This window comes from Ictalurus punctatus, chromosome 6, assembly GCF_001660625.3.
Source record: "Ictalurus punctatus breed USDA103 chromosome 6, Coco_2.0, whole genome shotgun sequence".
Classification (NCBI taxonomy): Eukaryota; Metazoa; Chordata; class Actinopteri; order Siluriformes; family Ictaluridae; genus Ictalurus; species Ictalurus punctatus.
The window spans coordinates 17720060-17747800 of record NC_030421.2 but is presented as its reverse complement, the minus strand read 5'-3'; the positions used below and the strand labels follow the sequence as shown (position 1 = coordinate 17747800).

Sequence of the window (27741 nt, the reverse complement as noted above, 5' to 3'; positions counted from 1 at the left end):
AGTGTCATTGCCTTTGCACACGCCTGAATTGTTTTCATTTGGTTGAAGGCATATTTCACTAATCCTATAATCTGGGTACAATTTTATTTATATTTTGCTTCTACGAGATGATGCACTTTAAGGGCGAGTCTAATTTCATGCAAAGATTTGCACATTTACAGGAATGTAGCAAAACATGGAGGTGAAAGCAGCGGTCTTTTTATTTAAATGTGAAAGTGCAATAATATTATGTTGTCCCTAAAAATCAATGAATAATCGTGATAACTGATCATGATCTCAATATTGATCAAAATAATCGGGATTATCATTTTGGCCATAATCATGCAGCCCTAGGTCTAACTGTAAATTAAATCCTACTGTAACCTAAAGAAAAGTTTCTTTAGAAATATGGTGTAACGTGATGCACGCGAATACATAAAGGGCAAATACACAACAGTGTGAGACATGTGCAAAAATGTACAATAAACAGGACAATAAATACACAGGACAATATACAAACAGGAGAATTAAAAACAACATGAGAATAAATACTCAGGACAATAAACAAGCAGGAGAGTGAATACTCATGACAAACAAACAGGACAATAAATACACAGGATAATTAAACAAAGAGGAGAGTAAATACTAGAGATGCACAGATACTAAATTTCTCGGCCGATACCGATAAACGATTATTCAGAGTGATATCGGACGATCCCTAGAGTTCTGCCTTTTTGGCCTTCTTTTAAATGAATAATAATTAATTCCATAATTCTAAAAGAAATGCAAATGAAAACTTTATTCTCTACGTTTCAACAAGTTGTTCCACAGTAACTGGTCTCATAAACAGAAAACACATTACTCAAATTAACATGAACACATGAACTAAATTCTGAAGATTAAAGTAAGATTTCTTAACTTATTGAATGTTATTAATTCATTCATTAATTCACTGAATTGTTAAAAAAAAAAAAAAAAAAACAACCTGATAGGCTTCACACTCACTCAACACAAACAAAAGCATTTCTACTTCATCACTGACATCAAACTGATAATATATACCATCAACTTTTATATATAAACATTAACTGGTTATGAAATATACTACTCTACACATATTTTTTTCTGTGCAATATATACTTTGTCACAAAAAAATTAGACTCGATGCCGAAACTCCCGCTTCACTGCCGCAGCGTCTGGTGTAAAATTTTAACAGTGCAGAGATTACAAACTGCAGTTTCGTCATCATTCCACACAAGAGACATCTTGAGAGATGTGTTTTCCCACCCTCTTTTGATTGACAGGATATAATCGGCTCTGATCATCGGATGTTTTTAAACTAAATCAGCCCATAGCGTGAAAAACTGCCTTTATCGGCCGATACGTCGGTGCATCTCTAGTAAATACTCATGACAATAAAACAACAGGACGTTAAAACAGGACAATAAATACACAGGATAATTAATACACAGAACAATAAATATTCAAAACAACAAACACACAGAACAACAAATTAAATTAAAACTAAATCTCAACCGTTTTTTGAGTAAATCAAGGCTCTCGAAGCTTTCATTTAAAACTAAATCGGACTGAATCGAGCAAGGTCGAGTGACTCAGGAGTGGTAATATGGGGACAGTTTTTCACCTAAGCATGTGCAGAGAAAGAAAAACACAAGCACTGAGAGAAAGAGCACAAGAGAAAAGAGTAGCGTAGCATAGTCATCATCTACTCTTTATTCACTGTGTTAAATAACCACCAGGAGGCACCAATCCTCCCCCACCTCTACACGCTATAGTTACACCACTCAGTCAGACTGGGCTCGGATGCTATGAAGTTACTCAAGGTGTGCTCGTCATGGTAGTTTCACCAAAAAATAAAACATTCATGAAAATGAACAGAAGCACTTAAACTTTCATTTCAATACTTATTCTATATATTTACTAAATGGAAATAGCCACATCCCTACTCATATCACCCCAGTCTAAGTTGTCCTGCTGTAATTTGCATACTGGCTCTTATATTCGAGGACACAATAACACTTGTCCAGCACTGACTCTGATTAGTCCAACATTAACTCTGAATTGATTTTCCACTCTTACAGGAAAACCACTACACTCTGGCCAGCCTGTGCACTCAAACTAATATAGACATAAATAACAATAATAATTTACCCAGAACATCCTGTTCAAAAGTTTACACCCCCCTGGCTCTTCATGCATCATGTTGCCTTTTTGAGCATCAGTGAATGTTTGCATCTTTATGTAATAGTTGTGTACGAGTCCCTCGGTTGTCCTCAGTGTAAAAAGATGGATCTCAATATCATATAGCCGCTGTTGGAAAGGGGTCAAATATGCAGAAGATGCTGGAAAAGCAAAGAATGGATTTTTTTCTGCAGAACAGTGGGCAGTTTAAGTGCTCAGGGCACACAAGGAACTCATGAACAACTCTCACAAAACAAACACGGTCGTCGATCATCCAGGTAACGACACACAGGAATAAGAATCGAGTGTATGTAAACTTTTGAACTGGTCCATTTGTGCAAAATCAGTTATCATTGAGTCTTGTGGACTATGTAAATATATGTTATGTGAAATAGCTTATTCAGGACAGCACAAACAATTGTTTTTTTTTTTTTTTAAATTATGAACATTTTGCCGATTCTGCAAGGAGTATGTAGAATTATGACCTCAAATGTGTGTATACATCTGGTTTAGTGTGGATTTTACTTTCAACTGCTCAGCCTTCCCACACTGCCTGATAAATACTAACAAGAAGCTCATTCGGCTGATACAGCTCACACCTAGATGATGAGCTAATGACCGGATGAGGGTGTGTTAAAACGACGAGGCGAGCGGGAAACACAGGTCTAAAGCATCAGCCTCGTGTCAGCAGTAACACCCCTAGGTTCAGTCACTGAACCAATGAGATAATTATGACTCAACAGTATGGAGTTCATACTTAAAGACTGTATCCTGCTGATCAGTCGGGGAATTTACCGTGCAGTGTTTTAGTACGTTTGAATACAACTCTACACAAAACTAGCACTATAGAAATACAACAAGGACTTGCATTTTTTTGGTTCACGCTTGGATGTGGATGTTTCAGCGAAGCCAGGCGACAGACAGCAGCTTAATAAAGTTGAGGAATGTGTAAAGGACATTAGACGTTGGATGCTTATTAACTTCATTCTGTTAAGACAGAAGTACTTGTACTAGGACCACGTGTAGCTAGAAGTAAGCTTTCTGATCACATAGTAACTCTGGATGGACTTTCTGTTTCATAATGTGCAGCAGTAAAAGACCTTGGTGTGATTATTGACTCCAGCCTTTGATGCTCGTGTAGATAATATTACTAGGATAGCCTTCTTTCATCTCAGAAATAATTCTAAGATAAGAAATATAATGTCACTGCATGATGCAGAAATATTAGTTCATGCTTTCATCACCTCTAGGCTAGATTACTCTAATGTCTTACTGTCTAGATGTTCCAGTAGGTGCATAAACAAGCTCCAGTTAGTCCAGAATGCAGCTGCTAGAGTCCTAACTAGAACCAGAAGATACGACCACATCACCCCGATCTTATCCACACTACACTGGCTCCCAGTGAAATCACGCATTGATTATAAAATACTACTATTGACATTTAAAGCACTAAACGGTCTCGCACCACAGTACCTAAGCGAACTTTTGGTACTACACAGATTTGTCGGTACCTCGAATAGCGATGGCTACAGCAGGGGGAAGAGCTTTCTCTTACAAAGTCCCGCAGTTATGGAATAGCTTTCCAATTAGTGTTCGGGACTCAGACACAGTCTCAGTGTTTAAGTCTAGGCTGAAAACGTATTTGTTTACTCAAGCTTACCATGAGTAGACTTTCTTTTACGCAAAGTACACAGTCGTATCCATCAAAGGATAGTAAGCATACCTAATAATCTCTCCCTCAGTCGAGCCACACATGATTTTATGGAATGATCCTTACCCTTTCTGCACTCCGGACCTGCCTGATCCATCCTGATGCTCTAAGGATGGAGCTCTCATCAACTAGAGGCTACAGCCTGGAGATTGATTAGGATGGTACTGCTTGAAGTATCAAGGAAATGGTTTTGGACCTCAATTCCACATGGACATTCTCACTGTGGTTGCTCGGACTACGGTTACTACTATGGCCTTGGGACTGCAATTACCACATACAGTTTTGCACTCAGGTCTACTTTAGTGAACAGTGCACGAGTTCATCAAACATACTTCATATAAAAACCATAATTCTGAGTCTGGTTCCTCTCAAGGTTTCTTCCTCATATCATCTTAGGGAGTTTTTCCTTGCCACAGTCGCCACCAGCTTGCTCAATAGGAATAAATTTACACACTTTAAAATCTGTATCCTGTGTTTATATGTTTTTGTAACGCTGCTTTAAGACAATTTCCATATTTAAAAGCGCTATACAAATAAAATTGAATTGAATGTCAACAAAAACAACTAGTGTGAAAGTGTCTGAGGTGGTGAGGTCGTCTCGGACTGCTTCCAAGTGAACTCTAGCGCGGTTCGATTGAAACGAGAAGCATCATGTGTATTATTGGCTGTGTGCGGCATTTTCGCAGATACGAGCAGCTAAACTGAGCAAGGAGAAACGAAGTAAGCCTAACGACAAAGCTGTAATCCTGCAGAAATGTTCTGGATATGTGGACTAATGAACAAAGAGAAAACATACAATGGATATATATGCGCAATATATTTGAACTAGTTATTTACACATGTCTGTGACCATTTAGTTAGTGTCAGCTCCGTGTTCTCCGTGCTAGGGGATTTTTTGTCATGAGGTTTGTTTACCTTTTTCTATCAAAAGAATCAGTTTCGCTCTGAATACAGACACCACAGCGTAAGAGTATATACAGTCATGTGAAAAAATAAGTACACCCCATGGAAATTGTTGGGTTTTTTGACATATCTGGACAAGCAAAAATTTGATCCTCCTTGAAACAGCGCCTATTAATAAAGTTAATACATTATAAAATGTACATTTTCTAGTAATTTTAACAATTTCACAATAATAAAAAAAAAAGATCAGTCACATGGAAAAAGTAAGCACACCCCTACATTTATCACACCTTTAAATCCATAAAATTAGAACCAGGCATTCAAGATTGGGTGTCAGTGATTAGAACCTGCTCAGGGAGTGCAAGAGGACCATCTTATTTATATCCCTCTCATATATAGTGTTGCCTTTGTTATTGAGGTGTGTGGTGTCATCATCCCAAGATCTAGAGATCTGTAAGGCCTTCAGGAAAAAAAAAGGTTGTGGATGCCTACGAGTATGGCAAGGAATTTAAAAAGGTCTCCAAGTTATTTGAAATACAGCATTCCAGTGTAAGGAAAATCATCTACAAGTGGTGCAAATTTCAAACAACTGCCAATTCATCCATGATTGGCCGTCCCAGCAAATTCGGCCCAAGAGCAGTCCATCTGATGCAAAATCATCTCCAATAACCTCAAAATTCCATCACAGGATCTGCTAGTTCGTCTTACAACTGATCGTGTCAGAGTGGGAGGCGTGCCAGGAAAAAGCCTTTGCAAGACTACAGTTTGCCAATGAGCATATAGGCAAAGACCAGGACTTTTGGAATAATGCGCTCTGGACGGATGAATCCAAGATAGAATTGTTTGGCCACAGTAACAGCAGATATATTTGGTGCAGACCAAAGTCAGCCTTTTAGGAGAAGCACCTCATACCAACTGTGAAGCACGGTGGTGGAAATGTTATGGCTTGGGGTTGCTTTGTTGCCTCAGGGACTGGACAGCTTGCATTCATTGAATTAACTATGAATTCTATATCATATCAAATATGTAAAAAAAAAAAAAAATTTTTTAAAAAAGCAGCCAACCATTTCCATGGGTATACTTATTTTTTCACATGACTGTACATGTTTAAAAATAACACATGGCTTCTGCACATGAACAGCATGTCCTATGAAATGCTGCATGGTGCGTAGAGAGTGAGCTCTGAAACTAATAAATCACACCTGAGTGCTATGTCAGTCAGGATGGAGATGAATTAAATGAGCAGGATGGAGCTCACAGCAGAGCAATGAGGTGGAGGTGAAGGTGGTGATGGAGCTAAATGGAGGTGAAGGAAGAGAAACGGATTTTTCTGTACCTGTTGACTCACCTTAGTCCATGGGTGGGCCTTTATCTGAGGAAACTTGAACTCTGTGTAATTGGGGTTCATCTCTCGAATCTGCTCACGGGTAGGCGTGCCCAAAACCTGAGAGAGAGGGAGGGGGGGTGAGAGTGAGACAGACAACAGATTTTGTGAATGAACACACACACACACCAGCATGGAGCCAGTACCTTGATGATCTCCACAAGCTGATCCACTCCACTGTCACCGGGGAAAATCGGTTGCCCTAGCAACAGCTCAGCCAGCACACAGCCTGCTGACCATACGTCTGAAGTAATAAAAAAAAAGAAAAAGAAAAAATAAGGTCAAAGGTCAGTGACTGGAGGACAAGGGTAATGAAACTCACCACGCGCCACATCTCACACTTACTTTCATGCAGAGATCAAAGCTTTAGCATGTGCACACACACAGACACAAGCTGTTGCAGTGTGATAATTACTGTGCTCTTATATACTGTATGCTGAATGTGAGGTTTGTGTGATGTAGCTTTAGCATACCTATGCTGGAAGTGTAGTCAGTGGCTCCGAAGATGAGTTCAGGAGCTCTGTAGTACCGTGAGCAGATGTAGGACACATTTGGCTCTCCACGGACCAGCTGCTTAGCGCTGTACATGGGAGAATATGACATTCAGAGAGAACATCCTATAACAAATGTATCGCACAGCTAACACAAATCACAGGAACGGGCGATATTCATCATTTATACTTTTTCCCCCCATCTGTGATCCTTTTCGCTATTGCCACATTTCTGGCATTTAAATTTACACACAGACAGAGAGAGACACACAAAGCAAGACACAGATTCAGAGTGAGAGACAGAGAGACACAGAAAGATACACAGTGAGAGAGACATAGAGAGACACGGAGAGATACACAGAGAGCCAGAGCGAGAGATACACAGAGAGAGAGAGAGAGACACACAGAGAGAGAGACACACAGAGAGAGAGACACACAGAGAGAGAGACACACAGAGAGAGAGACACACAGAGAGAGAGACAGAGAGAGAGAGAGAGAGAGAGAGAGAGAGAGAGAGAGAAACACACACACACAGAGAGAGAGAGAGAGAGAGACACACCGAGAGAGAGAGAGAGACACACACAGAGAGAGAGAGAGAGAGAGACACACACACACACACAGAGAGAGAGAGAGAGAGAGAGAGAGAGACACACACACAGAGAGAGAGAGAGAGAGAGAGAGAGAGAGAGAGAGAGACACACACACACACACAGAGAGAGAGAGAGAGAGAGACACACACACAGAGAGAGAGAGAGACACCCCGAGAGAGAGAGAGAGAGAGAGAGACACACACACAGACATTCAGTAGAGTTCAATATTCAAGCAGCTCATAAATCTTTTAAGTTTCCTCTTCAGAATTCTGAACACCGCTCGTCTCGCTCTGGCGACTGCATCATGTGGGGAAAAGTGCAGACAGAAAGGTTATATTTATTAATAATTAACTAAAAGTTCCACACACACTTCACGCCTGGCTGAAGGTTTCTGGATGCGTGTGCTTATGATCAGCTAATTCACTTTTTCAGGATGAAGCTCCAGCTTTAAATTCCTTGACAGTGTTTAAGTATGCAGATTAAGACGAGTCATTAACTAAACTGCACAGGCTGCTACACACCTGGACAACATGTCCCCAAGTCCGAGCATGAAGGAGTACATCTGCTCTTACACTCCGTTTCACACTGTACCGGGGTTTAGCACGCCAGTGTTCTTTATACTCAACAGAGCCGGGCTACAGGACAGAACTTTCCCATCACCATACATTTCTCTAGGGCATACAAGATATGCAGAGGGGTGAAGGGAGACCTCCATGTATGTGCGGGTGAGTGTGTGCGCCAGCACCGACCTGCCGAAGTCACAGAGTTTGAGCACAGCCGTCTCAGGATCCAGCAGCAGGTTCTGGGGTTTGATGTCTCGATGGCAGATTCCAAACGAATGGATGTAGGCCAGACTTCTGAAGAGCTGATACATGTATAACTGCAGCGCACACACACACACACACACACACACACAGGTTTAACACTACAATTGACTGTAAAACAGTAGTTTTGCATTTAAAAAAAACACAAAAAAAAACATTTTTAATAATTTATTTAAAATCTAATTTTTTATTATAATAAAATAACATTTTATTTATATTAAAAAGAAAAAATATATATTTAACACTAGAAAGGAGAAAAAAGTCATTTGTAAACATTTTGAAGATTAAACACAAAAAATTATTTGAAGAAAATGTTATACTGTCATATTGCCCAGAGCTCGGTAAGAGTGAGGACGTAATTCATAACACACACACACACACACACACACACACACACACACACACACACACCTTGAGATAAATCATGGGCAGACACACAAAGATTCCTTACCATACACCGGAGGGACTGACACACACATTTACTCTGGGAATACACACACCCCACTCAGAGGAGAGCAGAGGCACACTAATACACACCTTGACGTAAACCATGGGGAGGGTCTGTTTGGCTCGGCTGTAGTGTCTGGCGACTCTGTACACAGTCTCGGGGACGTAGTCCAGCACCAGGTTCAGATACACCTCGTCCTTCTGTGAGGACGGAACACAAACAAACATCCGGTTAGACGGAGGACATTGTGTACGTAGAATTATACAACTTATCACTATTTCTTTTTGTTTCTGTTTGTGAATTCCAGCGCAACAGACATAGGCAGTGAATCCTCAATTCTGATTGGTCAGGTGGTGTTAATATACATTTTTCTCTAACAGCAGTGCTGACAGTAGTTCTCACTGCAAATCAAATCAGAAGTTTATATTAACGCACTTGTTTTGATACGTTATTACTATAGAAACCGCTCAATTACAGAGACTTTTATAATGACAATGAGTTTATTGATCACAGATACATTACAGCACAGTATAATTATTTTCTTCACATACCCCAGCATGTTAGGAAGCTGGGGTCAGAGAGCAGGGGCAGCCATGATACGGTGCCCCTGGAGCAGAGAGGGGTAAGGGCCTTGCTCAAGGGCGCAACAGTGGCAGTGCTGGGGCTTAAACCCCTGACCTTCCGATCAGTAATCCAGAGCCTTAAACGCCAAGCCACCAGTTCCTCACTTTATGGCGGAAGCTCCAATTAAAGGGATTTAAAAGCAAGCAAAGAAAGAAAGAAATTGCAGCCATCAATGTCTGAGAGTCAAAATTGCCCACACTGTCCCGATGGGAGGATTGGATGCTCCCTTGGCCCTGTCAAGGGTGAGGGAAAACAATCGGAGGACACTGTGAGGTCATGTATGTGGAAGAGGGTGGATAGCGCTTTCCTCTTAAGCCTCTGGTATACTTATTTATTTTTACACATACGCTAGCGTATGTGCAAAGTCCTACACGCAACCTTTTAAAGTATACTCCATTTGACATGTACGCGTACGCAGGCGGTCGACGCGTGCGCATTACGACAACTTGCACTACCCCTCCTGGCCTACAGGAGTCAGTACAGAGCAGTAAAGGAGCTCTTTTGGTGTGAAGGACGACAATGAAGAATCACACCACCAGGAAGAACAATGCTCGGGCAATCTCTCGCCACGATTAGCAGCCATATACAAGTCCTTATACTCTAAGGCTAGAAAAATACAAATGCGGGTACTTTCTAACCTGCCCTCGTTTCCTTCTCTTCCGTTTAATCTTCAACTACCTTGATATTCAATGGCCCTGGGTCACTGTTGCCACCTTGTGGATCAACTAAATAGTGCAAAAGAGGTAAATGCGAATGTGTGACCTGCGGTTAGAAAAATCGGGCGGTGCGGATACAGCACGCGCGTACTCTGCTGATTGATAACGAAATTTGCATCACGCGCACTATACGCTGTTTCTGGCGTATGTGTAAAAAGTGAAGCATACTTTCTACTTCAGTGTGTGCATGAGCAGCCGTTTGAAAACGTGTTTGACTGACCGACCTTCACCCTCCCTGGTTTGACCAAATTCGAGAGAATCTGGAGCAGAAATTGAAAAAATAACTAAATAACTACATAAATAAATGAATATAAAGCTGATATGCTGATTTTCTGCGAGGAGACGTTTGTTTAACGTTCATGGAAGGAGTCTCCACCGTCAGTGCTTGCTCAGAGTTAAAGCTGATAAGGTTTATAAGTCTTTATAATAATACCCAGAGGCTGGTAAGGGAAGGACTGTTTATAGCTGCGATAATATAAAGGAACTCATTTAAATGTAACTCTAAACAGATAAAAAGTATGTTTAACAAAAATCTTTAACAACTAGAAGATTGCAATCATCAGTAAATCGCTGTGGTGTAAGAGGAATAAAACACTTCGATATGTTCCGTTATAGGAAAATAATCGACTTCAGGTGGTAGGAGTGACTCGGCTTCCTGTCAGGCTGCATCACACCAACGCATAGTGGATTCTTTTCCTACAACGGCGTTTGTTTGCGGAGTTCTTCGGACTTTCTACACCGAACAGCAGAACAATATCAAGGTCACGTCATCACAGAACAATTCGCACTGCATTCGGTTCTGAGCGAGTCTCAGACGTCGTCCCAGCTGCAGGTGATTCTGTTCATTTCATCAGTGCTGATTAAATCCCATCCTGCATCAAATTATTCTGTGCTGCTGAATCAATAACATCTGCCTGCCCGTGAAGTCTGTCTTCAAGTTTAGAAATATGTAGGAAGGAAGGAACGAGGGAGGGAGGGAGGAAGAGGTATGCAAGAGAAAGGAAGTGACATATCAGATGCAGAACTATGTCGGCTTGTGGGCGGCGACCTCTGTCCCGCCCGAGTCTGGTGTCTATAATCGGTCAGGGCAGGATGTGACGTCACTGTCGGACTGTGTGTGTCATGTTTTAAACAATGAGTTTCAGTCGAGCACGGTGATGTCATGTCAGAAATAGTCTGGCATGGGAAGAAACTCGCACACAAAGCAAATTCAGACAGTGTCTCAGGTTCTACAGTAAGCAGAACCCATTGTGCTTCACTGACGCGTGCTGCGTGTCTCATGTGCTTCTACTCTTGGAGATGTGGAAGCTCCTTGTTAATGAGACAGATTCAAATAGCCACTTTTTACAACCGTGTTGAGCTGAAAAGCATCTCAGACTACGTTTACATGGACAGCAGTAATCTAATTATTGACCTTATTCTAATAAGACAATATTGTGATTAAGGTGTTTACATGAGTCGCTTTTAGAATATTCTAGAACATAGATGGATTAAGGGCACATGTCCTTACGTCCCCGCGCCACGCCATCCGACGTCCCTCCGGAATTCCACGTATTAAACATACAGTTGGTCTTCGTTATGGTACCGTATACAGTTTTGTTTGTTTCATGTTTAATTTGACAAAAGCTTCAAGTGCAGTTCATTATTTGTCATGCTATATGTGCAAATAGACGACTGCTTGAAACCGTGGGCTGCGTCCGATGCATGTACATGCATGTTTTTCACCTACTATATAGCAGGTAAGTACGCGGTTTGGGACGCAGCCGTGCTCTCTCGTTTGCGGTCAAACGGTTGAGCGCTGCCGTGTGTGATCGTGTCCTGTCGAAAATGCGGTGAAAACTCCCATACGACGTTAATAATGTGATTAAGGTGTGTACATGTCTGTAATGCACTTCGATAATGCGACTAAAACGGGAATACTCCACATGTCTTAATTCGATTTGTGTTTACTTCGAGTATGACTTTAGTCGGATTAAGGTCATCAATAATCAGTTTACATGCTAGTTTCTTAATCAGAGTATCGTCTTATTGTTGTCCATGTAAACGTACTGTCGGATCGTACAACACGTCAAACCTTAAGGTGAGAGCAGATCACCACTTTGCGTTCCACTCCTCTGAGCCAAGAATATGAACCTGAGGCTACATGGGCACCGAAACTGGACAGTTCAGAGATCCATCCGATGACAGAAGTGCTTTCACGCAGTTATAGTGACAGCTCAGTCTGACCTCACACACTCCTGCTGTCCTGGGCATTTTTCAACCTGCTGATCGCTACAGAAACAATATCGCTTACGACACAAAACGGGGGGGGGGGGGAGAGAGAGAGAGAGAGAGAGATCCATCTATTGGCTTGACAAGGCTGCATTGTCTCCTGCAACAAATCGTTGCCACGCTTTCATTTACTGCCTAGTATCAGTGGCAGCTTTTATAATCGTATTCTCAGACCACCGTCTCTGAACTCCTCAGTCACTTCCTTTTTACAGCTGAGAGATCTGTAGCTGTGCAACACACAAAACATCACTTCCTGTTCTGGAAATCCTGAACCTAAACACAGAGGAAAATAAGCTTGTGTCTGAATAAAACTCTGCACCATTGAAACGTGACAATCCTGTGGTTTTAACACGCACACGTAGAACCTTAAAGCATTTCCGTCTTCCTCTGTTCGCTCTCAGCTGCTTTGAGCCAGACCTCTGCTCGCAGACGCACTACCTGCTGGCTGTTTACATGCAAATATCTTCATTTCCTCACAGATGCATTCAAACTGTAGGTATATTCACCTGTAACACACCACTCCATAACATCCACAAGGTCTCCACATAGGCAGACAACACTAACGACATTTGTTCTTATAAAGATGCTACGTTTATACATTATGCATACAAAACACCACCGATGTGTCTTCACATGACCATTTTACAATCATAAAGCTGATTTAAAACACAAAAATCGAAAGAAAAATATTCGAAATGATTGTACTTTTATTTTATTTTTTTTACACACTCCTTTTTACTCTGACTCCAAAAAAAACAATCACTCTAAAAATGAACTACGTTATGCACAGGAGAAGCAGAAGGCTATAAGAAGACAGCAAAGCGTTTTCGGGTAGCCGTTCCCTCAGTTCGTAAGGTAATTAAGAAATCGCAGTTAAAAAGGACGGTGGAGTTCAAGTTTCCAAAAGAACTGCTCATAGGATTGCTAGAAAGGCAAATCAACCCCCCCCGCCCCTGCATGGAAGAGTCATCAGAAGAAAACCTTTCCTGCGTCCTTACCACAAAATTCCACTTCACAAGTTTGCAAATGAACATGTATACACACACACACACACACGACACACAATAGTTAAAATAGAACTTTTTGGCCACAATGACCAAAAGGTATGTTCGGAGAAAACAGGGTACAGAGTTTCATGAAAAGAACACCTCTCAACTGTTAAGCATTGAGGGGGTGCGGCTCGATCATGCTTTGAAGAATGCATTTAAATACAATTAAAATACCAGCAAATTCTGGAAGCAAACACCACACCGTCTGTAACCAAGCTGAAAGATGAAAGGAGGAATGCTACTACAACAGGATAATGATTCGAATCACACAGCAAAATTCACGATGAACTACTGCAAGAGGAGCAAAACGAAGGTTCCGGCATGGCCTTCACAGTCCTAAACATCATCGAAAATCTGAAAAGAGCAAGACAGCCCAAGAGCAGGCTCACAGAACTGGAAACCTTTTGTGAAGAAGAATGGGTGAAAAATCCCTGAAACAAGACCTCTTGGCTTGCTACAAAAAGTGTTTACAAGCTGTGATACTTGGCAAATTTGGCGTTACTAAATACCGACCATGCGGGGTGACCAAACGTTTGCGTCGGGCCCTTTTATTTTGTTCTTTTGAAACTGTAAAAGATGGAAATAAAAAATATGTCACATTGCTCAAAATATGAAAGAAGCGCATCATCCCGGAGTTTATGCCTTATGGAAATCAGGTCAGCTTTTACTCGCCTTGCCGTTCACACCGACGGAAATTTTGACCGGAGTGCACAAACTTTTGCATTTCACTGTACTTCATTTGAAATATACAAAATGTGCTTCATATAAATAAAGCGAATAATGATTACGCAATTACCGTGAGCAACATTGTATACAAGTGTGTGTGTGTACACATTTGTTTATGTGATGTCCTGGATACAGTAGGCAGGATACAGCGCTCACACACACACACACACACGGAACTCATCATGATTTGACACAAACACAGACTCGTAACACTCACTTTGAAAAATAATCACGCGCAGACACTTTTAAAATGTCTCCTTATAAACTGTATGCGTACAATACGCTTACGTTTCACAGTTTTCTCAGTTTAAAAGCATAACGCTGGTTGTTGAGGTTTTTCACAAGGGACAGAACCTAAAGACACCTTCCTCGCTGAGCATTGTGCCACCATGTTGGTCATCATGCTGTGGCACAAACCCACATATTCACAAGCTATTAAAGATTTCCACCTGTGAAAGTCATTATTTATTTATTTATTTTTTAATCCACCCTCATGTGAACTAACCCGGCGCGGGATTGTTTATATTTTGAATGAGCCATCAGTCGTATCATTTTCCGTTGTAAATGTAAATGTAGCTACTGAGGAATGGATGGAGGTGGGCTCGGGTGCCACGCCGCCCTCCTGACATGGCGCAAGGGCTAAAATTAGCTCTGCCTGTGAGTCACTACAGCAACACTTCCTCAATTACAACTGATCAGCAGAGCTCCCATTTGATTGGCTATGGAGGCGCTCCCACCAGGTCTGGGCACAGCCTGACTGGCTCGTGTGATGTGGTCATGATGTCTTATGAGAGAAGAGACAGAAGAGGGGAGGATATGAAAAGGAAATATGACAGACATAAGCTGACTTTCATATCACACAATTTAAAATGGCGTGGATAAGGTGTGTGTGTGTGCGTGTGCGCGCATGCTCATTACACATGCATAATGACGCCCACACTTAAGTGCCAGTTTAGCTCCAGCTCATGTGCACTTTCGGAGTTTCACCGTGACATACGGTGGTGCTTGAAAGTTTGTGAACCCTTTAGAATGGACTATTTCTGCATAAATATGAGCTAAATCATCATCAGATCTTCACACAAGTAGATAAAGAGAACCCAATTAAACAAAGGAGACAAAAATAATTATACTTGGTCATTTATTTATTGAGGAAAGTAATCCAATATTACATATCTGCGAGTGGCAAAAGAATGTGAACCTTTGCTTTCAGTATCTGCTGCGACCCCCTTGTGCAGTAATAACGGTAGCTAAACGTTTGCGGTAACCGTTGATCAGACCTGAACGAATTTTAGCCAATTCCTCAGTACAGAACAGCTTCAACTCTGTGATGTTGGTGTAAAAAAAAAAAAAATAATAATTTTTTGGGTCCTTTCCTTTTTACAGGAAAACTCCACCATGAGTGACTTGCATATTAATAGTCATTATTAACGTGATCTTCAGTGACCTCCAGCATTTATTTGATAAAGAAATTCGGAGTTGACTTTTTTAAGTTGGTTTATTTTCGCTTTGGTTAATGGTTTCCTAGGTCACCCACAATGCCGTACGACTACATGCTGATAGCGGTGCCAGTGGGATTAATACCGCGTTCATGATAACTGGGAATTTTCCAACGCAGAACTTCCTACTTCCAACGTTACAGTGTTCAGGCGAACTCGGCCGCCTGAAGTCCGAAATAAAACGAATGCTTGCTGTAAGCGGTCTATAAAAACTGGAATTAAAGTGTTGTTGGGTTTGCAATTCATTCCTTCTTAAAGTGGATGTGACAATTCCCTGTTAGTAGTGCTGCAAAAGTACATTAAAGAGCAGTTTGGTCAAAAACCCTGCAGAGATTGAATTATTATGCTTAAAAACGGTAAATCATGCTGTTCTTTCATACTTCTCACAAATCAGCACCTCTGTGTTGAAGTACCGTCATGGAAAAGCAACTCAGATGCTCCGCTCCTACTGGGAAGTCGTAAACTTTTTAAAACTTCCCAGTTCCCACTTGAACAGAGCATTAGCCCACGTTTCATCTCTTTCTAAAGAGGGCGATGCAGCGGCACTTCAGTCTGTCCAGCTCTCACCTCCTCATCTGTACACCCTGCTCAAACGGATCAGCTTCCGAAGCTTCAATTTTCATCCTAACCGATCACAAACTAGTCGAGCCGAGTCTCTGCACAACTCGGGCGAATAGCTGCATTGCGCTGTGGGACTTTGAGTCCAGCGTTTGCACCAACGTCTCCTGAACTATTACGTCCGATTTATTATTCAAGCAAAATCTGAGTGTTATTCCTTATGTCCCTCTGTGACATTTACGTGACATGTAACTGATAACAGCTTTTTCAATATTTGAAGTATACTGACTTTGCGAGCCTTTTGATTTGAGAATTTCACAATTCTTCACGCGATGCTGCCTTTACAGAATAATCAAGATACCCGTATACACATACCGTGCAAGGATGTGTGCAAGAATGTGCCGATGCAAGAATAAATGCGGTTGTTAAGTCAGCCCACATGAAACACTTCTAAAAGTCTCTCGCTCTCTGGGGTCGGGTGTTTTTTGGCACACATATAGTGCAGGCTGAACTAGCAGCAAGAAGAGTTTTGCGCGCGTGTGTGTGTGTGTGTGTGTGTGTGTGTGAGAGAGAGAACTGTGCTCAGCAGATTTCACCAACTACATGAATGATGTGTAATGTCAGCAAATTGACATTCCTATCATCACTGAATTGCTGTTTAACTAAAACTACAGGCAGCTTGAGTTAAAGTGAAAGGATGATGTGGAGAAATTCTGATAGGGAGTGATGGAGAAAGAACTAAAAAGAGAGGCGAGGATGGATGAGAGAGTGTGAGAGTTCCCAACTCACCATTCTCTACCCAGTGGATTTAAGTCCATTTTAGAAAGAAGGAAAGAAAAGAAAGAAAGGAAGGAAGGAAGGAAGGAAGGAAGGAAGGAAGGAAGGGAGAGAAAGAAATCAAGAAAGAAAGGAAGAGAAAGGAAGGAAGGAAGATGGATGGAAAGGAAAAAAGAAAGAATGATTCTGTAATGGAGTGAATGGATTTTTGTGGCTGTATTGTATTTTTTTAACTCGCTTAATTACAGCTCGTATTGTCTTCTTATTTTAAATAAAATATTCATTTAAAATGTACTTTTAAATGACCTATATTTATACCAGTGTACATCTGAAGACAGCGCTGGAGGACCGTTACATATCCACTTTGATTTATTTATTTATTTTACACATTTAAAAAGCCTTTTGTATTTTCTGTTTCAGAAGCATGTATAAACAATGAATAAAGAATAAATAAGTAAATAGAAACATCCGGAATTACGGGTCGAACAGCAGATTGGCCACAGTTTGGTGTGAGAGCTGGAACACATGTGAGGTGAGCGAGATCACCACGTCATACACGGACACACCGACTTCTCAATCTCATCAGTCTGCTCACGTGACACAAGAGGCGAGATGGAGAAACGGGGGGGAAAGAGAGGAGAAGGGACAGGTGTGAGACAGGAGGACAGAGTGTCCTCTCCAGCTGCTTCACGATTTTAACCCGTCCTGCATTTTCAGCTGTTTAAGATCAGGGTTTTATTGCTCTGACGACACATTTCATCATCCAAAGACAAACCCTACAGCACAGAGGCGTCATGGTTCCAGACCTTTTTGGTGCTTTGGAAACAGTTTTATTGTGTAAAAGCACAGCATGGTTTTTACACTAGGTCCTGAACCCTGTCAGCACAGTTCCCTCTACACTGTGCGTGTTCTGATGATGCTCCCATGCAGAACTACATCAAATCAGCACAGAACACAAACACAAAAATGTGGCGGTCGACGACAGTAACCGACAGATGCTTGCAGTGCAGGACGGACCAGCCACAGGTAAACTCGACATTCAGCCCACACAGAAACACATCCTGCTGCCACCAAAAAATTCTGTCCCGACCACACACAATGCTACCAAGGCATGCTAGTAAACCATAGCAAGATTTACTTGCTGAACCTGTCAGTCTCACTTGTCCTCTTTTCCGAACCAGTCGGTCTCACTTGAGGCGGTATGGTCTACTCTCTGTGCTTGTCTTTCTTAGAGAAGGAGGTGTGTCCTGCTCTCTGCGCTTGTCAGTCTGAAGGTGGTGTGACCTTTTTACCTCAAACCCGACAATTATGATTTAAAGGAATCAAGCCGCCATTTTTGCCATACAACACATTCAACTTGGACACTCTGTGGAATTCGTTTCCCCAATAGTCCTACATTCACAAGTAAAAACGGAGTAACTGGGATAAAAGGGGTGCGTCCGTGCCTTATGAAAAGGCTTGACGATACCAGCTATAAGTACAAGCATGTATGTGGACAGAGACGGTCACCTTCTCCCCGCTGGAGTAGAAGAAGTACCGGAGGCGGACGATGTTGCAGTGGTCCAGCTTCCTCATGATCTGCAGCTCACGGTTCTGTAGAGTAGAAGAGAGAAACAGATCCACGGCATCAGCACAGAGAATATGACCTTCACCACACTTAGAGTGCACAGAAGGGCTGGGAAAGAGAGTGATAACATAATATGAGCGTAAAGATATTTTTCTGAGATATTATGGATCATTAATTTGATTTATTTATTTATTTATTTTAATGATTACAAAGTCTGATTGAAAGCAGCTGCAATCGTTCATTTCCTAATTTATTATGCTTTAATATTCCTAAATGTTCTTATGCAAATTTCCTGGAAAAAAAAAAAAAAAAAAAAAAAGTGTCATTAAATGGTTACGTCAATATAAAAAGGTCAAATAAAAGATAAAGAGCGGCGGTGTGATGAAGCCCTTGGTGTAGCTGTATACACAGATGTTTAGCATTGTTGCTGTCGATCTTCACGTCCATTTCTCGGCCCGGATGTGATGAGACGAGGATGGAAATAGAAACAACGCACAGGTCCAAGCCCCAGGCAAACGTTCGGTTCTCACACGCACACACAATCTCTCTGAGCCATGCTTCCTGAAACAGAGGCTGTAATTGGCACACCACCCACACAATGACGGAGAGAGAGGCGCAAGCGTGTCTCATTCACGGTGCTAAGGGAAGTGAGGGAACTGTAGAGGCGGCGTATTAAAATAAATCCTGTTGGAATCGTCAAAACCAGAAATATCGCACGTTCCCCAGCGGTCTTGCTGCAGCTGCACAGCGTGGGATGCTCAAACAGTCACAGATGCATTTATTTTATTTTGTTTTAAATGCGATGAGGAGGTGGGCTTAAAAACACAAACACCTTCGAGTTTTGAAAGCTCAGGGGGATAGTTGGGGGGGGGGGGGGGGGGGTTTAGTGGGCTTAGACTTTAGGAGCCTGCACATTGTGTGAAAAAGCTGGCCACAGTCACAGACAAATTTTTGGGGATCCGCGATAAACCCCTCACCGCCCGCAGACAACTCTCTGCACGTTCCCACGGCAACCTCGAGCAGTATGAGCGGTTCACTGGTTTCAGGATGTGGCTGCAAGCTGTCGCAGATGCTCTGATGCTTTCAAGCATGCTTGATATTCTCGGCGATGAATCGTATAGAGTAAAAGCCTGTGTGACTAGTAGCAAGAACAGCGCTGTGAAACAGCCAATGAGAGCCTGAGAGGAAATCAATCATCATGCGCAGCAGATCCCTGAATCCAGTTCAATCATCCTGCTATTTGTGAAGGAGGCTGAGGGCAAAATATATACCTCATGTTACGGTGCGTTCAAGTTCTCCTGGGAAGTTTGTATTTACGAGTTGGGAAGTCGTAATTACGACATGAGGTGCATTCAAGTCACTTTGATCAGAGTAAGACGGCGGTGTACCTTCCCTTAATTAACTAAAAATAAAAATAAAATAAATAAAAAAAGCTAGGTTTTCTAATTCTACTTTGAAAAAATGAACAAAGAATGCGCCTCAGGTGTGTTTAACGTTACACATTTTAGCATAATTGTACAATGCTATTGTATTTTGTGCAGGGAATTGGCTTGTTTTACTGTAAATAAAAAATAAAAAAAACCTGACAAAAGACATGTTCGCTTGTACGTCTATAACTTGCTGTATATACTAAACTATATACATATACTTCATATAATAAGTGAATTCTTTTAACTACAGACGTTGCATCCATTGATTCCGCCATGTTTTCTACTAACACGCCCCCAACTCGGAAACTCTGAGCTCAGCGAAACTGACTTTGTGAAGGCTTTTGCACCTTTATACCCAAGCCAAAAATAAAAACATAAATGCATGGTGGATGGAGACACAGGGTATAAAAATATCTACACGTTTTACACTATACCTCCAGTTCTCTTTGCAGAACAGACAACCGTCATGATCTGCATTTCCCCAACCAATCTTTCCTCTAATTTCTCTTTTTGCTCCTTTCCTTAAAAAAAAAAAAAAAAAAAAAAAGTAGTACAGGACCAACCACAATAACCCCCATTAACCAGTACTTCGTAGCTAATGAACACTAAATATCGCGGCTAGCAGGCTGACATATATTGATATATGACTTTATGGCATAGTTTCCACTAGAAATTTTGGTGCTGGCCAAACTGGAAAAAATCCAGTCATCTTATTTTTATTTTGCACTGGACTATGCATATCATATACAATATAATAGAACAATCAAGTCAAATGAAAGATAAAAATGTTAGTCATTACATTTTCTCATCCACAGTATTCAAAGTAAGATACTGTAGTAGTGGAATTAGCATCAAATAAAACAAACATTCGAAACAAAAACGGGTCACAGCAGAATGGACAGAAAGTACTGATACTCACACACTGAAATCATTTAAGCAAGTTTTATATTCAACTATAAAGTGATGGATGGTTGTCACTAAGCTTGCTGCGATGTGTTGGGGCCGCACACCGATAACGTCACTTGCCCACCGTGGCACCGCCCCCATCGTCATTTTGCCTTTTCATAGTAATAAAAATCATTTAGTTCAGTTAGAGAACGGAAGCTACAGTTAAACACTAAACAATTCAGCATGAACTGACTGATTCGGAGTCGCAGCACAGATCAGCAGGAGTCACATTTCATTCATCACGTGGCGAGAGTGAGGCGAGCTGACTGACAACACGATAGTGGAAGATTTGGTTTAATACAAGTTTGTCATTGTACTGTTTCGTTGTTGTGTTTTTGCTCCATGGTCCAGGGGCATGCAGAGAGTTCCTCACGGACAGTTGCTCAAATGTTTATTCAAAGTAAATAAATAAATAAAAATAAGAAGGCTACCTTAACTGTAATTTAACTACATATTCTTATCCCCCTGGTAGACACTGTAAACGGACTACGTATGGTCACAATAACGGACATGAGAATGACGCCTAATATAACCTGACGGTATTTTATTTTTACATTACCAATAGAAATAGTTACACCAAAACGGCAACTTTTAGTGGAGAGATTCATCCAAATCATCTTTAAAAGGAAATTTTAATAAGAAGAAATGTATTACCATCCACAAGTGTAGTGCGACACCCCCTGTATGTCACTAACTGTAAAGTCAGTGAAACTATTCATTTCACAATTAAGTTGACATTTGGCAGCAGCACTCTGATTTCCATAAAACTGCAGCACTGCTTGCTGAACTGGCTTTTTAGTCTCAAAGATTTAAGATATCCCTTTCAATACCTCCTCCTTCAGTTTTTTCTTTCATTTTCTGTTTGGCATCGTGCCTTTACTGACTATATGACATACATATAATATAACAGGGTTACTTGCATGTCTGGAAATGTAACGAACTTGAGTAGATAGTACTTACCAACACATTTCCTCTCGATCAATTTGAAAACTACCGGCGATAGGCATAAAAAAATGCTGCTAATTTTACGAAAAAGGTTAGCAGAAGAGCTAGCGGTTTCAGCATACCTGTCCGCCTGTTGAAGCGAGACGCATCGCGACTGCAGCGTGAATTGAGTCGGATAAATAAATAGGAAAATTCCGACTTCCTTGCGATTTGCTCCGGTTTTGTGCACGCTCTCGTGTTCATTTGAATGCAGATGCTTTTTACATGATATACTTATTGATTAATGTTGAGAGGAACACTTAAATAATGTAGAAAATGGGCAGGGGCCCAAAACCCTCTTTCGCAACAACTTTCCATCTTCTATTAAGTTTCTCTCGGCATTTTTATAAAATCCAAAATATAACCACACTTAGGATTTGCGTCAGACTCATGCCGGGTGTGTGGACAGCAATAACTGTGAGTTTTATAAATCACGATAATCGCGCATGGTTTTAATGATAATGAAATGTGACGCGATAATACTAACCGTCTGGGAGTTTTAGCGTTGTTTATCGGGAAACCGGTAACCGTTTCATCCCTAACACACACACACACACACACACTCCCACAGTGACGACATAAGGAAACGTGTAAGGCACTTCCTTAAGTAGCTAATCTGTAATGAAGCTGTTTAGGAGTAAAGAAGGAACATCTAACAATGCCGTAATGGCACTGCAGCGAAGTGAAAGATTATTCTACTTGAGCCCTTCGTTCTCCGCGGTCACGTACGCCACCGGGCCACGTGCCAAGGCTGAATAATCAAATGTCGATCACTGGCTCAGGGATGACTCAGCAAGATACTGTATCATCCCAGCAGGGTTTTTCCCCTCCTTCGTTTATTTCCTTCAGGGAAGACGTGCTTCCTTACTAGTCGGAGCTATAATATACGACGAGGCCTGAAATGCACACAGCGCGAGATCAATTCTTTTCTCATGAGTAATAAGTGCAGGTCAGTGTGTCTGTCTATGGAACAGCACAAGAGATATAATGAAATGGCCTCGTTCTCTCACTGTATCACCAATTTCTGCAATCTGACTGAGAGCACTTCATTAGACCGAGTAAATCAATCGCAACACGGCCTGACGGTATAGGTCGCCATGGCGACGGTGCTTGACGTGATGACTGGTTGGTGAGTGTAATGTGTCAAGCACTTAACCCGTGAAGAGCTCTGATCAGAGGGGGTGAAGAGTGTAACACACACACAGGCTGACAATTAAAAGTTATATCTGTTGCCAAACTACTGTCATATAAAAGGAATTAAACACTTTGCAGCATGCAGCTGTAACCCACAGCTGCATCACACCACCATTATTGTTGATTATTTTCCTATAGCAGCATGCCACCGTGGTGTTTCATTCCTTATTGTGGTTGTGTACTGAACCAGACAGAGATTACAGGCTCAGGAAACCTTTGCAGGTGTTTGAGTTAATTCGCTGAGTAGAGTTCTTCTCAGGTCGACATTTCTGTATTATAAATGCTTTATTCTAATATTTCGAGATATAAGATTTTTTATTTCCATGAGCTGTAAGCCGTAATCATCGAGATTAAACCAAAAAAGGGCCTGAAATATTTCACTTTGTGCTTGATGAATGTAGAATATATGAAAGTTCCACTTTTTGAATTAAATTACAGAAAAAGATGAACTTTTCCACGATATTCAAATTTTTGGAGATGCACCTGTATAGCAGCTTTGCTCTGATTTAAGATTACTTTGCAGTTATTTTCTAAAATGTAAAAAAAAAAAAAAAAAAAAAAACCCACACAATTCAGCAGGACCTACAATGAGGCAAACTGCCAATCAGAACACACACACACACACACACACACACACACACACACAGAGGATCAAATTCAGCAGACTGGTGTCACCACGGTCGCATCATCATCTATAAAAAGAGATTACATTCTCATCTACATCTTTAACCGAACTCACACTTGGGTTCCTTTACAAAAGGGACCGTGTTAATCTCTGCTTAAAATTTCAGCCTGCTGGAGATTAACACCATCTCATTTCCCCGCCACACGACTCTCACCTTAAACCTCTTGTCCTGCAGCACCTTCTTGATGGCCACCATTTCTCCGGACTCGCACAGCTTGGCCTGGTAGACGACTCCGAATGAACCGTTCCCGATCACCTTTGTGTCCGTGTAGCTGACTTCCTGAGGCCGATCGGGACCCTGGCCTGGAGTCGCCATCACTGACGTCACCTTACCGCCATCCTTATCTCCTAGAGAAGAGGAGAGGGAGAGTCAGTCTAACCATACACACATGCAGATATTTATACATAGTTCTTGCCTCGCAATTTTGCTCCTGAGGAAAGCGATTGTATTGCAAAGCCGTCTGGGGACGTTTTGCTCCTGAAATCTATAATCACACTCTCTTTCAGATTGTTCTCGGACTCCCTGGATCAGCCACCCTGCGGTACAAACGGGACTTTGGAGTGATTTGAAATGTTTGGAAATTAATATCACCGGCACATAAAGTACACTCGCAGCAGCTCAAACCCTGAGGTATTTCACCCTTGTTTAATAAATTAAGTTTGAGTTCATTCGACGCAGTTGGAACCAACTGCTTAGAGTCGAATTCCATGCCCCTTAACTATGAGATCATTCGAACCTCTCAAAGTGTTCGAGACGGTTTGAACAAGTATCGCGAGCGACAAAGCCAGGTGTTTCCTCGCTTTGTTTGAAATGAACGATAGCATCGGTCACACACCGGCAACCGATGCTAGCTTTCCTCTCTTTTCCTCTCAACGAGTCGGGGCGGAGCTAAACTTGTCACGCTAAGCTAACCTTCTGTCGTTTTTCCCGTGTGCTTGGAGGCGTTCTTCTTCTTCACCACTTGTGGAACGACTGATACGCTTGTGCGCATTTGCTGCCTCCTTCGGTTCCGAATTGCAACCTCGTTACCTACGGTACTTACGCCACCGCAGAAAAACAAGTACCGTCACGTTTTAAGCATGCTGGTACCGAAGTATCGGTTCCGAACACACACAAAGATAAATAAATAAGAACTTCCATCCATCCATTTTCCATGTTTCTTATCCTACACAGGGTCACGGGCAGCCTGGATTCCATCACAGGGGACTCGGTGCACAACTTGGGGGACACAAGGGACGGGGTGCCAACCCTTCGCAGGGCACAATCACACACACACACACACACACAATTTGGATATGCCACTCAGCCGACAACACTCATCTTTGGACTGGGGGAGGAAACCGGAGTACCCGGAAGAAACCCCCAGAGCATGGGTAGAACATGCAAACTCCACGCACACAGTGCAGAGGCGGGATTCAATCCCCCAACCCCCGAAGGTACGAGGTAAGTGTGTTAACCAATAAGCCACTGTGTCCCCGAAACACCCCCAAAGCATAAACATATAATTGTGTTTTCATCTTTTTCCTCATTAATTACGCATGGAGACATTTTAAAGAAAAATAAAGCTTGGAAGACGACAGCAGAGATCGTTGTTGTCTTTAGAGCATGTTTGTAGCTAATATCAATAACTGATATGCAGCCTGACATGTAACATGTACATCAAAATATGGATGTTCTCATGTGTTCTTTAAAACACTTAAGACAAAGAAATTGTATGCTGTTGTAAACTGTATGCTGTAAACCACAATGCAGCCACTGCTCTTTCACATCGGAGCTAAACTCGCTGGACGCAAGCCACACACCCACAACAGCAGAGCTCGAGGGCCCACAAGAGACAAGCGGCGAGCGGCATTGGGGACGTGTTGCTCGCCGGTGTGAACGCAGGGTAAGGAGGCGTGAGGTCCTGTGTGCTCTCCTTCCTGCTTATATACAGATTTATTTGTAGGAGGAGTGCTGGCTGGAGAGCTGTGATTGGTTACAACTGTATAAATACAGAAACTCATCCAAAAAGGGTGTATTGAGCTCAGAGTTTACGCTCTGTGGTTAAAAGACAAATCACGCGCATTTCGTTTAATCTCATATTGACGTCCTTGTTGTTTCTTGTTCCTAGTTAGCTGAGAAATGAAGACAAGAATAAAACGAAATAAATAATACATACTACGATCACATGAGGGTTTTGTGCTTGGGCTTGGGTAGTCGAGGAGGCTCTGGGTTACACAAGGGAAGGTGTTTTTTGTTATTTCTGGCAAGACCTTCAAGAAGCATTTCCCACTCTATTTGAGGCACGCCAGTCGTACAGTAGCAAACCGAGCAGAATAGGGCCGCGTCAAAAAGCGGGACGTTAAGGATGACGTCCAGCCAATGCTCGTGTTTCAGTGATCTACGAAACGGTTCTTATTCGAATGAACTTCAATCATCACAGCAAGTACAGAGCTGCTCATTCAGTCTCTCCAAAGCAAAGCGGTGTGATGTGAGCGCTGACCGTACACAACACACAGCATGTGAACAATAAGCTTCAGTATGAGAACCTTATAAGGGAATTTGGAGAAGCCGTGTATTCTTTCAGAGCACGCACAGCGAGACCCGTGAGGTTCTTAGCCGCCATCAGCTGTTCGGTAAAAACTGGTGACTCCGATTAGTATTCGTGTTCTGTGAAATACAGATTCAAAACCTATAAGAATCTCTAAATCACTGATATGGTGAGGAGATTTCTTTTCTGAGATATCGTCGGTATGGTGATGCCGTTATTTTGTGTGTTGTTTTGCACAGAGTTTGTTAGCTAAATGGAATAACGTGACGCGCATCGTGTATCGTAGAAATGTACACAGGTATCGTGCTATGATATCGGTGTCATATCGGCCAGCCCTAAGGCACAACTGTAACACCAAATTTTCGGACAGTCTTCAGGACGTAGAACTTCAAACTTCGGTATAAAATGAGAAGCTGCGGGGTTCGATTTTTAGTCTCACCAAATATCAAACATTAAAATAAATAAATAAATAAATAGAAGACCAAAAGAGAGACTTTTGAGGGAATGCTTACAGCTGCTATAACGTGGACGTTTCACAACGGTAACTGGAACTATAAACGGATAAATGATGGGGCGGGTCACTTGTCATTAAATTAAGGACTGTAAATGCTCAGAGGCGTAGAACATTTAGGGTGAGCTAGTAGTGGAAAATAATCAACTTTGCAGTGGGAATAGTAACTCTGCTTCATGTCGGACCCAACACACCACCATGCCATTGATTGTTTTCTCATGACGTCATGCCCCCAAGCGTTTTATTCTGTTCTTGGTACATAATGTTTCATGATTGACGCTGGACATTTTGTGCAATTATATGGTCAACATCATTTTTAAAAAAAAATAAATAATAAAGTGAAACACTAGTGTTGCGATTCTATATAAATATTTTTTAAAAATCATGTAATTCCAGATAACATATTACTGTATTATAAACCTCATGTGGTAAATGACAAGTACTTCAAAGTAATAAAAGAATTGATATAAATCACCATTTCATACTGTATATATTCTTGAGAGAGATTATCAGTGTTCTGCATTCACCATGTCCAAATAGAACACCCATAAAGAGCACCGTGAGCACCCGTGGGGGGCGGGGGGGAGGGGGGGGCATTAAGCAGCTGGCTGTGCTGAAAAAAGATTAGTGGCTTTGGGTTCCAGATCACAGCTCAAAGTCCTTGTTAATTCTGTTAAAGGTTAACTTCAGACCAGAGCCTCCTTTTGACCCCGACACTCTGGCACTGTCTGAGTTTAGAGAAAAATGGGGGAGAATTCTAGAGGCAGCCTCTGACTTTTGAATTTGAGAAAATAAGATTAAGAAAATTCCAGAGGCAAATATTTCACCTTCTGAACTGAGACAGAGTTCTGAATCCTAGAGGCAGAGATGTGATTTCTGAATTGAGAGACTGAGCTCTAAATCCTAACCAGAGATGTGATTTCTGAATTAAGAGACTGGGCTCTAAATCCTAGAGGCAGAGATGTGATTTCTGAATTGAGAGACTGAGCTCTAAATTCTAGAGGCAGAGATGTGATTTCTGAATTGAGAGACTGAGCTCTAAATCCTAGAGGCAGAGATGTGATTTCTGAATTGAGAGACTGAGCTCTAAATCCTAACCAGAGATGTGATTTCTGAATTGAGAGACTGAGCTCTAAATCCTA

At 41.7% G+C, this 27741-nt stretch overlaps 1 protein-coding gene across 4 annotated transcripts in view; it reads right to left on the bottom strand.

Moving 5' to 3' along the window:
• Nucleotides 1–27741, bottom strand: part of gsk3ba (glycogen synthase kinase 3 beta, genome duplicate a) — a 65624-nt gene that overhangs the window by 6417 nt on the left and 31466 nt on the right. For 3 of the 4 annotated variants that reach the window (XM_053680912.1, XM_017469640.3, XM_017469641.3), the window contains 7 exons: nucleotides 23712–23905; nucleotides 18259–18342; nucleotides 8622–8732; nucleotides 8010–8140; nucleotides 6653–6759; nucleotides 6326–6423; nucleotides 6132–6239 (listed from right to left, as the gene is read on the bottom strand). In XM_053680912.1, the coding sequence (XP_053536887.1) occupies nucleotides 6132–6239; nucleotides 6326–6423; nucleotides 6653–6759; nucleotides 8010–8140; nucleotides 8622–8732; nucleotides 18259–18342; nucleotides 23712–23905 (833 nt within the window). The remainder of the gene's footprint in view (nucleotides 1–6131; nucleotides 6240–6325; nucleotides 6424–6652; nucleotides 6760–8009; nucleotides 8141–8621; nucleotides 8733–18258; nucleotides 18343–23711; nucleotides 23906–27741) is intronic. The other variant, XM_017469642.3, reaches the window with a different exon arrangement.